Source organism: Rhinopithecus roxellana, chromosome 21 (assembly GCF_007565055.1).
Source record: "Rhinopithecus roxellana isolate Shanxi Qingling chromosome 21, ASM756505v1, whole genome shotgun sequence".
In the NCBI taxonomy this organism is placed as follows: domain Eukaryota; kingdom Metazoa; phylum Chordata; class Mammalia; order Primates; family Cercopithecidae; genus Rhinopithecus; species Rhinopithecus roxellana.
Genome location: NC_044569.1, coordinates 10,572,403 through 10,587,236, shown reverse-complemented (window position 1 = coordinate 10,587,236; position 14,834 = coordinate 10,572,403). Strand labels below are relative to the sequence as shown.

The window sequence follows — 14,834 nt, the reverse complement described above, 5'->3', positions numbered from 1 at the left end:
ACTGCACTCCAGCCTGGGCGACAGAGCAGGACTCCGTCTCAAAAAAAAAAAAAAAAATTAATAAGGAAAAATTTTTCATTAAAGCATGCTTTCTTTATGGCCTGAGTATTGAAATTTAACATTGAATATATATTAATTACTTGTATATTTCATAAATTTGAAATACACATAATACATAATTATTGACATTCTTCTCAGGTTTGAAACAAAAGCTGCAGGCACACTGACTGAGGCACTGAACCATAGTTCCAGTATGATGCACATAAAGTCCCTGTGCTTTTTGTTGACTTATGCTGAGGTCTGCCAAATAATAGCCTTATTACGCAGATTCTTAGAATAACAGGCCATTGATATCTTAGTAGATTCTTACATTTAGGCGCTGACTCTCTGGTTTTCTTTTTTTATCTGGCTCATGTAGGAAAAGGAGACCTTCAGGAAGAGTTTTTGTTTCTCCTGTTGGCCCTTACAGCATTTTTCATATTTATCCTTTTAACTCCTCCATGTTCCCCAAGTTGTCTTCCTTGAGGACAAGGACTTCCTTTTCATCCTGTCTGTTTTCTTATCACCTCCCCTTTTCCTCCCTAGTGCTTGACATCATGCCTGGCACACAAGTCCTTAGGGGGAGTGATGGAGACAGGGAAGGAGGGAGATGCCATGAGTCAGATAAAAAAGGCAAAACTCTAGAATCAGGATTTCTTCTTCCTTTGATGTAGCCAGAGTGTCCAGTGAATGGAGTCCATTAGATGTTTTTTCTTTAGTGCTCCTTTCTAATAAAGATAGAGCAGTAAACGGTTTTTATTCTTACCTTTGTTACAAAAAACTTTACAAAATTCCGTTAAATTTAGCAAGTATTTAAGGAGTGACAAACACTTTTCCAGGACTGGGGATACAGAGAGGAACAGAACGTTGTCCTTGTCAAGGACTCCCAGTGCAATAGAGAAGACAAGCATGTCCAAAGTTACATTGCCCTGCGGTGTGATAAGGACATCAAGAAAACCAGTATATTTGGGAGTGATGGTTACCACATGGGAAGGAGTGATTGATTTTATCTGTGAAAAGCCCTCAGCAACAGGTACCTGGGAGCGGTGTTGTCTGAGCTGGGATTTGAAAAGTGCACAAGAGTTTTCCAGGCAGATGCTGCGGGGAGGGGTGGGACAAGCGCTGAACAGGTGCAGGGACCACATGAGCATAGGGGTAGCATATGGGCAGGAGGGTCATTGGGGGTGAATCTACAGATAGTCGGGAATTACTAGAGTGTAAAACTAAAGGGAAGTGGTGGCAAAGAATAAAGATAAAGAGGTAGACTGGGGTCGAATCAGAAAAACAACAGATGTCACATGATTAAAATTTGAATACTATCCCATGGACAATGAGGGGCTGATGAATAGTTTTAAGAATGGAGAGAGCATTTTCAGCTGTGTATTTTATAAAAATTCAGCTTGTTGGGAGTGTGTGGCATATACTGGAGAGGGCAGAATCCAGGTTTGAGGGAATGAGTCAAATCAAACGGGAACATGAGCTGAAACTCAAATTGTGGCATGGTAGGAATAGGAGACTGAAAGAAAAATTTAAGCAGTTGTTTAGGAGATAAGGTGTCAGGCAGAGAGGCAGTGACTCAGCCAATATAGGCAAGATAGATAAAGAAATGTCTGTGACTTTGTTTTCCTGTTTCAGATAGCATGTACCAAACATAGTTGTGACTTTCTTTGATGTTCATCACCTTGGAACAGTGACTACACTTTCACATACACCTCTAAGTTCAATCTTCCCTATTTCCCTGGGAGTTAGGTAATATTACAAAGGACTCATACATTCTATGGGGCCCAAATTCTCAGGGATTTGCTGATGTTCAAAATTGTACCCCAAAATACTTTAGGGAACCTTCTGGGTTGAAGACCAGCATATCGTTTCTCAGTAAGTCCAATAGAGTCAATCCCTGCACCCTCTTGGCATTAGAGTGCTGTTTATGCATTTGAGTATAGGATTAGATTGGTGATTTGGATTTTGGACACACTTCAATTAAAATGCTGATCTTTAAGCATGAAAATTATTTGGACCCCAATGACATGTCACACTAAGCAAAGCCTGGAGAATGAAGGAGCAGAGACTAACTAGGTGGAGGTGGAGGAGCACCAGTTCATGTTTCTAATTTCTTAGTTTCAGCTTGTTTGGGGCCTAAGATTGTTAGGCTTCTGGACTAAATGTACGATTTCTCTATCATATGCCCCTTCCTTTTCAACGTTGAAATCATGTAAGTTAAACATACCTTTGATATGAAGACTGCATATCTCCTTTTGATGCAAAGAGCAAGACACATGCAACTGATAGATCCAGGACCCACTGTATCTCAGTTCTGTGATCCTAAATATATTCACTCAGCTGTACGAGTTCCCCATTGTTGCGTTAGAAGAAATTCTCCTCATGATAGGAAATTGGAATGCATATTTTACCAACAGGATATGTGAAACTATATTTACTTTTTCCTTATAATTTGATTCTACCCAATGAATATAATGTGTAGAAAAATTTTCATTGAGGGAAGTACATTTAGTTGAGTTTAGGTTAATCAACATCCAGTGAAAATAAATAGTTGGCTGGCTGTTTTAAGCTGAATAAATAGCATGGTTTGGCTGTACTGCATATTGGTGAGTTCAGGAGTTTATCACCTGTCCCAGATAATGATTTTATGCTAATAAAATCAAGAGATGGATTTGTAAATCATACTAAACTGGCAGCAGTGCTACTGGGCATGAAATGTAATTCTTTTTTTTTTTTTAATTTCCTGGGTATCTCTAACCAGTAACCAGGATTGTTTTTTGTCTGAGATATCTCTTCTTGTTTTGAGTAGCTCTCCTTAGGAGAAAAATTACAGATCGGGGTTTTCTTAGCATGAAATTTAAGCGAAAAATTCAACACTTTGATCCAGCCATGCTATTCTGTTGCCCTTTTTCATCTGAGAGGTGTTTATGACCAAAAAGCATTATTTAGAGCAATGATCTCTGAATCACTTTCTTCATATCCTTTTTGAGGAATACAGTACAACTCATTGATGTATGGAAGAAAAGGTTTGGACTTCAACTTACATGTATCTTCTAATAATACCTAAGGTCAGTATATGCATGCTTGTAATAATCTGCATATGTAGAGCACTACATGATTATAATTTATACATAAACACACATAGGATGGTTGTACCTTTTTAAGAACGGATGTCCTCTGAAAAATGTTTGAGACTACTGATCCCTAGAGCGCTCTTTCTGGGTCAATGATTAGATTACTCTGGGACCTTTTTTTAAAACCACAGATTCCTGGGGCTGCTCCCAGAATATTCTAGTTAAATAGGTTGGTCCAGAACAGTGATTACCAAACATTAGAGTGCATCGGAGTCACCTGGAGAGTTGTTGAAGCTCTGGCTGCCGGGCCCCACCCCCAGAGGTTCTGACTCAGTAGGTCTGGGATGAGGCCTGAGAATTGGCATTTCTGAGTTCCTAGGTGATGGTGGCTTGTCCAGGGACCCACTTGGAGAATTACTGCCCTAGTTTGGGACTCAGGACAACAGTGACTTCAGAGATCAGGTCATAAATACTGATTTAGTTTGACCATCTTCTCCCTGGGACATTTCTGGCAGCTGTTTCATCATTATGTTTTCATTTATTACTCCTGTTTCTATGATAGAGGCAGACAACTATTTTTTACACTCTCTCTCATTTTCACTATTGTGGTATAGAGGATAAGAGCACCAGTATTATATTCAGATAGATTCACATTTATGCAGGGAATTCATGCAGTTGGTTTAATTAAATCCAATAGCAGCTCTATGAGGTGTTCAGTTGTATGTGGAAAATCGAGATAGTCAAGTTCCTAATAATTTGGCTGCATCTGTACAATATTTAGGAATAGAATAATACTACTGCCCATTAAAGAAAATTTTACTATCAATAAGAAAAATACATCTTTGTTTGTTGCAATTCAGCCTTTTAAAAAATTAGGAATCCATAGATTGATATGAAATGAAGACGTGGTAAGTCTAATAAATCATAGAAACTTCAAGAACAAGACAACTTTTTTGCTTTGTAACATATAAAATATATCCATCGGCAGATAGCACTTCTTATAATAGAGCATAGCATTAGCCATTTAAATGCCTGTGCAATGTGTAAAAACTGCTCGCTAGATTAAATTATGTAGAAGAGCATTTCTGTAATGCTTAGTGTCTGATTCACTAAACATCACTGGCGCACTCAAAGTTTAAGAGGCATTATATACTTTTATTGTTTGGCAGGCAATTAAATGTAGAAGTCACTGTGATTTAAAAGAAGAAAGCAGAGCCTCTGCTATGTTGGTATAGTTTTTTTTTTAATACTCCTAAAATAATTATGTCTATTAAAGCTCTCTTTCTGTTTATCCTTTGCATTGTGTAGTTTATAGCCATTCTACACAGTTTTAAATTTGAAATAAATAGGATCATCTTAGATTTCATGTAATTTAGGAAAATAGAACATATAACATTAATTCTTTCGGGGGGTACCATAGCACTATTTTTTGACCTGCCTTCTCTATAGAGAGACCCATTTAATACTTTATGCATTTAATAAAGGCTGACTTGAATGGGGTCATTCTGTATTTGGAACAAATGAGAAAAATGTTCCAGAAAAACTCATCAAGGAGTATTACAGTCTTTTTACAAAATAACTTTAAATGGACTATAATTATAACAGGAAGAATGATTGCTAGTATATGTAAGTCAATTTAACCTGTTAAAGGCAGAACAATTCAAAATGTGTGTGTATCTTACAAGTTTATGAAATTAACATTTGATTGTCCTCCACTGGCTTCTTAGAAACAGCACTTTCAAGAGCTTATTTACAATGCAAATCACTGAACAGTTCATATATAAGCACCATAACATGTTGTTTACTCACTTTCTAGAGCTTGGTGAAAATGTGTGACTACAGACCTTGTTTGAATTGCTAGTCCTGCGCTGAAGCTCCTGTGACTTTGGTTGAGATTATGTGACCCTTTTAAACTGCTATTTGCAAAAGTAAGAATGTACTGATCAGGATCCAGCCAGGAGAGTGAAGCAACATAGTAATTTAATTAGGGAACATTTATTATAAAGACTAAGTAACTGTAACAGGGTATTAAAATATAAGAGACGGGTTAGTACAAACTAAGGAGAGCTCTGAAGAATGAGGGAATAGTGGATGTATGGAGCAGACGTTAGCCCAGGGCAGAGGCAGAGCTCCAAGGAGGAGACTCTTTTATTGCTGAGATCCAGGGGAAGGCTGTGGCTCAGTGGATGGCAGAGGAGTTACTATGGGGCTGCACCTGCAGGACTCAGAGGTAATGTGCCCTCTGATTGGCTGTGAAAGCTGTTCATAGGTGATGTTTTGCTGGAGGCACTTGCTACAGAACCACTGGGGCACTGTGCAGGGGCAAGCTGCTGCTACTGGAGGAGCCAGGCAGGGGGTGACCCCTGCGTTGTGCACTGAGGGGCCTGCCAGGGAGCTCAGGGAGGCCACCCCTTCCTCCTGCAGGATCTCTCCTGTACCCTCTACTGATAAAACTTACCTTCTTGCCCACTAGGACAGAAAACGTAGTTAAAGCGTCTGGATACATTTTTGAAATGAAAAGTGGATTTAGAGCTAAGAGGTGTAGTACATTGATAACTGGCACAGGGAATATTGATGTTTGCCTTTAGAATTTTTTTAATTAAAATGAGGTAATACATGTTTATATTTGCATGGTTTTTGTTCTGTAACATGTTAATCGAATCAGACATGTTGAGATAAAAGTCTTACTGGTTGTGAGGAGTCAATGACATCATAACTATATTTTGCCTTAGGCAGAATCTGACTGGCACGTGGTCTCTGTTCGCGAAATGGTAGTTGCTGATACCAGAGAACTTTGTAGCTCACAGGTTGCGCTTAGACTGTGTGGCAGTGCTCTCACACAGTAGTGCTGATTGGTAACTTCAAGCTAAATAAACAGTCCTAGGTGATGGCTGTTACCCTCAAACCTGAAGAATACAAGTAGCAATCTTGATCAATTTAGTGGTCTAGAGCCTCCTTTTAGAACAGAATGATAAATATTTGTATATCTCAGTAGAGATAAATTTGGTTTTTAAAGTGTCCAAATTATTTACGTGTATTGGGTCAAGATGTCATGACTATGAGTCACAATAAAAAAAAATTTTTAATGTACTGCATTAAATGGTGGACTCTAATTCTTGTCAATTTGTTTTCCATTGTTCTGTCTCCGGACCTGAAGCTTCAGTAGGATGTAGAATGGTCACATAAGGTTTCCTTTGGGGTGAAAATGGGCCATTTTCTTTATAGCTTATGCCTTAATGATTTTATACTACTCTTGAATTAACTGAATCATCCTCAGCTGTTCCAAAGAAAGAAAAAAGATAAATATCCTCCATTATGCAAGTGACAATATTTTATTTTCATAAATCAAGAATGACTTTTATCGACAACTAGCCTTGCTGTCTAATAATTGCCATGAAAAAAAAAAAAAGAATTCAGCATTTGTAAACTGAAAGCCATAATTTGTGGAGACTTCATTAACATTTAACTTGCTTATAGTTTTAGCCATACTAGAAAAATGAACAAGTTCATTGATTTCGTCACATTTTGCAGTTGATTAATCCTGGGATACACCAGAACAGGGCTGGATGGTTTATGGACGAAGGTGAAGATTGTTTTCATTGTTCAGATGTTTATTATATTATGCTTCTTTTGGAAATTTCCAGGCAAAATAATTGCAGCCAGATTTTGCATAGAACTTTGGGGGATTCATTACCCATCCTTTTCAAAAGCCTTTATTGGGTGTTTATCATGCGTCCTGCTCTAAGGAATACCAAGGTGACCAAGATACAGTTATAATCAGTACTGCTTTTGAGCAGAGCTGCTACTCTGCCTATGGGATTTTCTCTTCTGAAACTCTATGATTTTCAGGAGAGAATATTGGGCCCAACTCCATTTCGTTTGATTTCTAAAACATATAGGATCTGCGCATGTTGGATCCTGCCTTAATCCTAGCCCTTTGGGAGGCTGAGGCGAGAGGATCACTTGAACTTAGGAGTTCAAAATCAGCAACATAGGGAGATCTCGTCTCTTTCAAAGGAAACAAAAAATTAGCTAGGCAAGTTGGCATGTGCCTGTGATCCCAGGTACTCTGGAGGCTGAGGTGGGAAGACTGGCTTGAGCCTGGGAGATCAAGGCTGTAGTGAGCTAGGACTGTGCCACTGCCACTGCACTGAAGCCTGAGCAGCAGAATGAGATCTTGTCTTGAAAAACACGAAGAATAAAAAACATGTGGGTCTGCACTTCAATAACAGCACAGACTAGCTGCAGTTTTTAGTTGGAGTAAATGTGCAAACTTATAGCAGCCCACTAAGGCGAGAGTATCCATAAAGATATATGTGTATATGTGTGTGTGTGTGTGTGTGTGTATATATGTGTGTGTGTGTGTGTGTGTATATATATATATACTTTTTTTTTAAGACGGAGTTTCGATCTTGTTGCCCAGGCTAGAGTGCAATGGCGCGATCTTGGCTCACTGCAACCTCTACCTCCCGGGTTCAAGTGATTCTCCTGCCTCAGCCTCCCGAGTAGCTGGGATTACAGCCATGCGCCGCCTGGCTAATTTTATATTTTTAGTAGAGACGGAGTTTCTCCATGTTGGTCAGGCTAGTCTTGAACTCCCGACCTCAGGTGATCCGCCCGCCTCAGCCTCCCAGAGTTCTGGGATTACAGACATGAGCTGCTGTGCCCAGCCCATAAAGATAATTTTAAAGCGTATTTCAGTTTTAATCTAGAACGCACTGGTCTCCCACTGAATCAAGCTTGTTGACTTGGAGTGTGGTCACATACTGTCGTAAGATGCTACTGAATGCGTCCTAAACCTCATTGCTCTGTTATGAGGGATGCTGTTGAGAACTCTGTTCATTAACTTCCGGCAGTTGCTTCTTCCTAGGGTTCTGGGAACGGAGATAGTTCTCTCTGAATTTAGGGTTAGAGTAGTTGTGTATCTTCTTGGTCTCCAGTTTGGGAGATACTAGCCTGTAGCATTAAGAATTTGGGTCCCTTATGACTGGATGCCTGGATTCAAGTATCTGCTTCACGACTCTCCAGCTTTGAGATCTTGGGCAGGCTGTGTAACCTTCTATGCCTTGGTTTCTGTATCTGTACAATGAGGATCACAGTATCTACCTCATAGAGTTGGTGTGAGGATTAAACAAGTCCTGGGTAAATGTTAGTCTCTGTTATCACATTTATATATTATTTTATAGGTACTGTAAATTGTATGATCAATCATATTTTCTTCTTTGCACTGGCTACCCCAAAACTCCAAGTGAAATCTGTGGATAACATCCGGTACATGAACTTAGTGACTTTTTAAAAAAAATTTTTGGTGGTGGGTGGGTGGAGTCCTAGCCACATTTCTAGTGTCCTTTTCTTTGCTCTACTTCCCTTGCCTTTTAACTTATACTTTTAACAGTTTTATCGATTTAACTTTTTATGTTATTGTGTTGAATTGCATGTCTTGGAAAGTATAGGAATCATCATTGTCATCAATTACCTGAGTATTTGCCATCCAGTGATACTTCTTTTTGCATAGTAACTCATTCATATCCAGAGCCTGTGTGTTGTATTCATCGTTGCTAAGGAAAAGCCTTTCCCAAGGTATGATGGAGATATGCGGGTACACATGTGTGTGTGTGAGAGAGAGACAGAGACAGAGACAGAATGAGTGATGCAGAACACCACCCCACCCAGCTTGTATCAGCTTTCCTCCATCTTGTATATGACTCTGGTTTAGTTGTGATTCCCCTCTATGAAACAGAAATAATTTACTTTGATTTAACAGAGGAATACAGTACGGCCATGGAGTGCTGGGAGCCAGCCCAGGTGTGACAGTTCTGGAGAAAACTTAGGGAGTCTGTTGCTGACCATACTCCCGTGGACGATGGCAAAATGCGTCTGTGTTATTCAGAAAATCAAGAAGACTGTATTTTTAGCAATGCTTCCTTTTACTGTGTTTCAGGGGACTTTGCCTTCTTATCATATTGTTTTTCATTGTCCCCCATAGTATTTACTTGAAGAACCTCACTAACCACCTGTTCTTGGCACTTCCATGTTTAATAGAGGCACCCACAGGGTGTTACCTATATGAATGCTCACAACTCTTCATCTTCTCATGAGGTGCACTTGGAAGGTTTCAATTATATATTCCAACTAGTTGCAATGAAGTGAACTCCTGAGAGTGCTTTGTTCTATGAGGTATATCTGGCAAGAAGGATTTAAGAACTGATAATAACTGATGGTGGTTGAACATGCCTGACTCTTGTTACACTGACTTTATATTTGCTGTCTTATTTAACTGTCAGAAATACCACGTGAGGTACATGTTATCTCTGTTTTATAGATAAAGACACTAGACTTGTTTCTAAGTGATTTGTTTAAAATCAGCAAGCTAACAGTGGAAGAATTGGAATATGCCTGTGTTTTACTCAGAATCTATGCATTTTGCTACTACCCAAAGCTGTCCTGAAAACTGAAAGCTTAGTTGTTCTTTCTTTACTTGGTTATTTTAATTGTGATGTAATTTACTTTAACGTATCTTGTTTTATCCCAATAAACCATATTTGTTATTTTGGGGGGTCCCATATCTATTGAATGAAGGCTAGGGGTGGATCTGAAAATTGGTGTGCAGGGAAATGTATCCTCATTGGGCAATATGAAATTCATAGTTGATCCCATTTTCTGGTAGTTCAATAATCCTTCATGGGTCCAGAAAGAACCATATCATACTTTATTTGTTTCGTTTCAAGTGATAAGGACAGCTTTGTGTAATGGGAAAATTATAACCTTGCACCAGTGGTGTATTAGTCTTCTGGGTTTGCTCTCAGCCACACGTGCATGCTTTTGCTTTATATGTGCTTCTCTTATAGTGCAATAGTGGTTTTGTAAACCAGGTCTGTAGCCAGCCTTAAGTTGTTTTGTGGATGCTTATCACTATTTCTCACTGTTTAAGATCACACTGTAGGACTTTCATCTGAGTGCTATCTGTTTCCACTGGGGGACCTTCTCTGTCAAAATTGAGGATTTCATTCTTTTTGAATATTATTAGTGCTGTTGCTATTTGAGTTTATTGCTACAATACCAAAGCTGTTTTCTACATCAAAATTAGAGTTTGCAACCAAGAGACACTATTTCTCATAAATGTTTGCAGTCTTCTAACATTTCATACCCCAAACTGGAAAGTTGTTAGTATTATGCATTTTAGACAAATCCATTTTGTTTCTGGAGTTGTTAAAACTCAGTAAGAGGACAATATAAATGACCAGTTGTTGTCATTAAATTAAGGCTGTATCTTTGGAGTTGTTTTGTTCTCAATGGAGTGTTTAGTTGAAACAAGTAATTGTTAAAAGTGTTAGAGAAGACAGTGTCCAGGGACACTAATTTCACCATCAGATCTGGAGCTAACAACTAAGACAAAGCTAGAAAGCTGGGTCAGACAGTCTGAGGTTCCTTGATGCTATCCTGTTTAACATTGTTTATCGGAGCCTTGGAGGCAGATGTAGAAAGCATGCTCATCAGATTTGCAGACAACACAAAACTAGGTAAGATGGCTATTACCAGGATTGAATGACAATGTCAGAGTTGTAGGATGGAGTGATGCACTAACAGCAGGAGATGGGATTTAGTAAGCATAAATGGATAGTCCTGGTTTGAATTCAGAAAACTGTTTACTTTGTTAGAAAAGTGGAGAGAGACTCAACGGCAGTGGTGTGCAAAAGCCGTATGGGATTTCAGGCTCACAGAAGCTGAGAATGGACCAGTACCCTCTCTGCACTGAGAAGAGAATGCGATCAAGGGCAGTAGCCCGTTGAATTCTGAACAGCTGCCAGAATGGTTGAAGGGCCTGTAAACCTTTTAGTAGCAGGAATTGCAGGGAGCAAAGCATACTTTGCCTGTTGCCTGGAGAAGTGAAGACTTAGAACATGACAGCTCTTTTCAAATAATCAGCTTTCCTTTGCCAAAGCTAAGATTTTTCTTTTTTCTTTTCTTTTCTTTCTTTCTTTCTTTCTTTTTTTTCCACTATTTTTTCACAGGATAGAGCAAAGATAAATGGGTATACATTTCAAGAAGCAGAGTTTGGGCCTTTTTCAGGGGGAATGTTCTACATAGTCAGGATGCTTTACAGAATTCTGAGTGCCTCATCTGTTCAGAGGCTGGCTGGCTGGGAGGTTGTACAGTTGACCTAAGCATTTGGATATAAGCTGGACCAGGTGACCTCTAACATCTGTTTTCGCTCTGAGGTTGGACAATGGCTGTTTTACTTACCTTCTTGCCAACAGGACACACATTGTGGACATAATGTAAAAATATTCTTAAATTCATGTTTTCTTGAACCAGAACACTTAATTGTCATTAGTGGCAAACAATTATAATTTTTTGAATTAATATGATTAATAGCATTATATGATGGATAGTAGCATTTTCATAATAATAAGATCAATTTAGTTAATCACTTCCCCATGTGAAATGTGGAGAAAAGATCTGATACTAAAAAAAGTAACAGGAGGCATTCAAGAGGATATGGGATGGGACAAAATCATTAATGTGCTGAATGCTATTGATGCTGAAACAGCTGAATTGCTATGTATATGCTGTATTTTCTATTATTCTTTGTTTTTTTCCATTTAAGTAGTTTCATTTCTAGTACCAGAATTAAGCAGATGTTTACCACATGCTTAGTCTTGAATTTATTTTTGCCTTTAAAACTTGTATAGACTGTAAGTGAATTTATCATCTCTTTTAATTTTGAGACCTCAAATCTCCAAAGTATTAAAGTAAAACTTTGTTTCTTTGTTAGATTTGGAATAAGTATTTGGAAAATATTTTGCAAGTTGTGCCATGGTTTGTACTGCATCTTGTCCTCCACTATTGTGCCAGGATTGTGGTGAAAGCATTTCTTTTTTCATTTTTTTGGACAAATTATAAGTGTTTTTTCTTTATTGAAAACATGTAGAACATTTAAGTCAGTTCTCTTAAAATTTTGAATGCAAGAGCAGTTTTTCAAATTCCTATACATCTGGAAACTACAGATTTTAAATTTGCTTAGGTCTTACTTTCTTTTTTTTTTTTTTTTTTGGACATAGAGTCTTGCCCTGTCGCCCAGGCTGGAGTGCAGTGGCATGATCTCAGCTCATTGTAACCTCCACCTCTCAGGTTCAAGCGATTCTTCCGTCTCAGCCTCTCGAGTAGCTGGGATTACAAGCACCCGCCATCATGCCTGGCTAATTTTTGTATTTTTGTGGAGACAGGGTTTCACCATGTTGGCCAGGCTGGTCTCGAACTCCTGACCTCAGGTGATTCGCCCACCTCAGCCTCCCAAAGTGCTGGTATTACAGGCATGAGCCACCATGCCTGGCCAGGTCTTACCTTCAGTTGGCTTCTACCAACATTAGATTGCTTTTGGAGAGCTGCGTAATACAGCGATGTGGGTGAGGCATGGTTAATATTCAGCAGCACTTGGCAAGGGATCAGTAAGTGTTGGATGCACAGCTCCTGAGTAGAAAGACCTAATCAGATTTAGTTTGGCATCAAACGTGCCATCAAGTCTAAGGCTTCCTGAAATCATCATAGCTTATTCCAGAGGTCTGGTTGGTATTTACATTACTTTTTATTCTTCTACATTTTAGGTGGCTGCCTCTTTGATGAGCCATATAGCACATGTGGATATAGTCAATCTGAAGATGATGACTTCAATTGGGAGCAAGTGAACACCTTGACCAAACCGACTTCTGATCCATGGATGCCATCAGGTTTGCTTTCAGTTTTAAGTTTTGTTTTAAAATAAAGAGGAACACAAGAGTCTCAATCACAGTGTGTGTTCACTGGATATTGGTTAAATGAGTGAAGGTGTTGGTCTTTGGATATGGCAGTCAAAGTTGGATTAGCTAGTGAGAGTGGTGCAATTAAGAGGATAGGTTATAAAAGTTTTATCTCTCTCCCCTTAAAGTCTAAATTACACTTCTTTTATTTGCAAGTGCCCCTTAGCTAGATTAGTGGGCATTACCCAGTTGATCTTTTCCCAAGCAGCAGATATGAGAAAAAGATTGAGATCTCTGGCAAATGTGTCTAAGGGGTGAAACTCCAGTTGGGGAATCCAAATAACAGTCTCCATCCATCCCAGATAGGAGGCCTTGGTGGGGGACTTTTCTCAGCCTCAGGGACTCACTTGGCACCTAGGAGATCTAGGAGAATACCCAGTGATCTTGACAGTGTTCTGAAGATGAAATGGCAATGCATAAATGTGGGTATTTTTTCCACTGAAGAAGTGCTTAGTGAATTTCTGATGAGTGAAAGATGTGTTCCACTGAACACCAAAAAGAATTCTACTTCTTATTGGGAGGGAAAAGTAGGAAGATGGTGGCTAGTGAAGTCTAATCAGCTTGGAGCTTGATTACTCAATGGACCCTTTTTCAGGCTATGACACTGAGCATCCCTTTCGGACTTTAGGTCTGCAGATTCGGTGATGAGTTTGCTCCATTCAGGTTTCAAACTGTGAAACATATTCTGATTTGGATTTCAGATACAACACAATTTTTATACTTTTTAATGAATGCAAAGTTTTTCATTAATGCTCCAAAGCATAGGAATCATTACATTTAGTAAGTAATCTTGTAAAGGTAGCTTTTAAACGTGAAGTAGAGTTTAATGTTGTCACTAAACTTTGACGGTATGATGCCCACTGTGTTCCTGCCCTCTCCTTCCCACATTTAACTCCTTGTAGCTTCAAAGAAGGGAGCATTGAGCTCTTTATCACTATGGCTTCACTGGACTCAAAGCCTTTCTAGCTGTTGGTTATCTCCTTGCAGCTGCAGCTCACACCCTCCTTTTCTATGTCTCCTGTTCTCTTGTATACGTGTGTGCTGTTGAATAGGACTGTTTAAATCAGCTTTAGTTGCTTTTCCAAATTCCAGTTCCTGCTTCTGTTCCTGTCAGTAATAAAGAGAGGGGAAGAGGAGAACACAGCTGCGCTTCTCCTGTGGGGCCATCGTTTCCCAAAACAGTGTCTCCCCCAATGGCCTTTTGGTCTTTTCTGCCCTCTCAAGAGGACCCAGCCTGTGTCCAGTGAGGCTGGGCTGGCTGAGGCCATGAGAGTGGGGAGGCCCTTAGATTAGTAGTGGTAGATTGCCCCAGAAGAATGCACTCACTCTTGCTTTGTCTATTAACTCCTCATTTGATAAAAAATTTGAAATATTTCACATTGGGTAGTTGATTTCATTATTTTTGTTCTTAAATCGAAACTTGACTTGAAAAAATTAACTTTTAAAAAGAAGCCCAAGTATTTCAGAATCTTTTCTAGCCTCTCCTGACTCTATTTCTGCCACAAGATAACTCACCTCCCTTGATAAATGAGGCCAAAGAAATCATTTCTTGTCACTGTCTTGTCCTTTTCTTTTTTTCAGTGGCCCATCTTAGACTAAGTTGCCAACTTTAAAATATTAAAAGCATAGGTTTCTAGCACAGGCCGTTAAAAAAATGGTAGTAAAGCTCAAAGCCCAGGTGTATTCTGGCACAGCCAGTTAGGTAACTGAAAGAACAAAGGTGAATGAAGAGGAAGTGATGCTGCACATATATGGCCTTTGAAGGCTCTTCTGACTTGAGAAGAATGACATGGAGGCATTTATATGTTTTCTTATGATTTAGTCTTCTGTTGATGAATAGAATACTTGATAATTAATATTAGGCCTTTGTAGCTTAAGATCTCTGAGTGGTACATCTTGCAACCCTTTCGTCAAGTCTGTCTTA

General features: G+C 39.1%; 1 protein-coding gene across 3 annotated transcripts in view; it reads left to right on the top strand.

Annotated features, from left to right (window-relative positions):
* The window catches only part of PTPRM (protein tyrosine phosphatase receptor type M), an 848,823-nt gene that overhangs the window by 203,908 nt on the left and 630,081 nt on the right, over window positions 1-14,834 (top strand). For all 3 annotated transcript variants that reach the window (XM_030925938.1, XM_030925937.1, XM_030925936.1), the window contains exon 2: window positions 12,719-12,841. In XM_030925938.1, coding sequence (XP_030781798.1) covers window positions 12,719-12,841 — 123 coding nt within the window. The remainder of the gene's footprint in view (window positions 1-12,718; window positions 12,842-14,834) is intronic.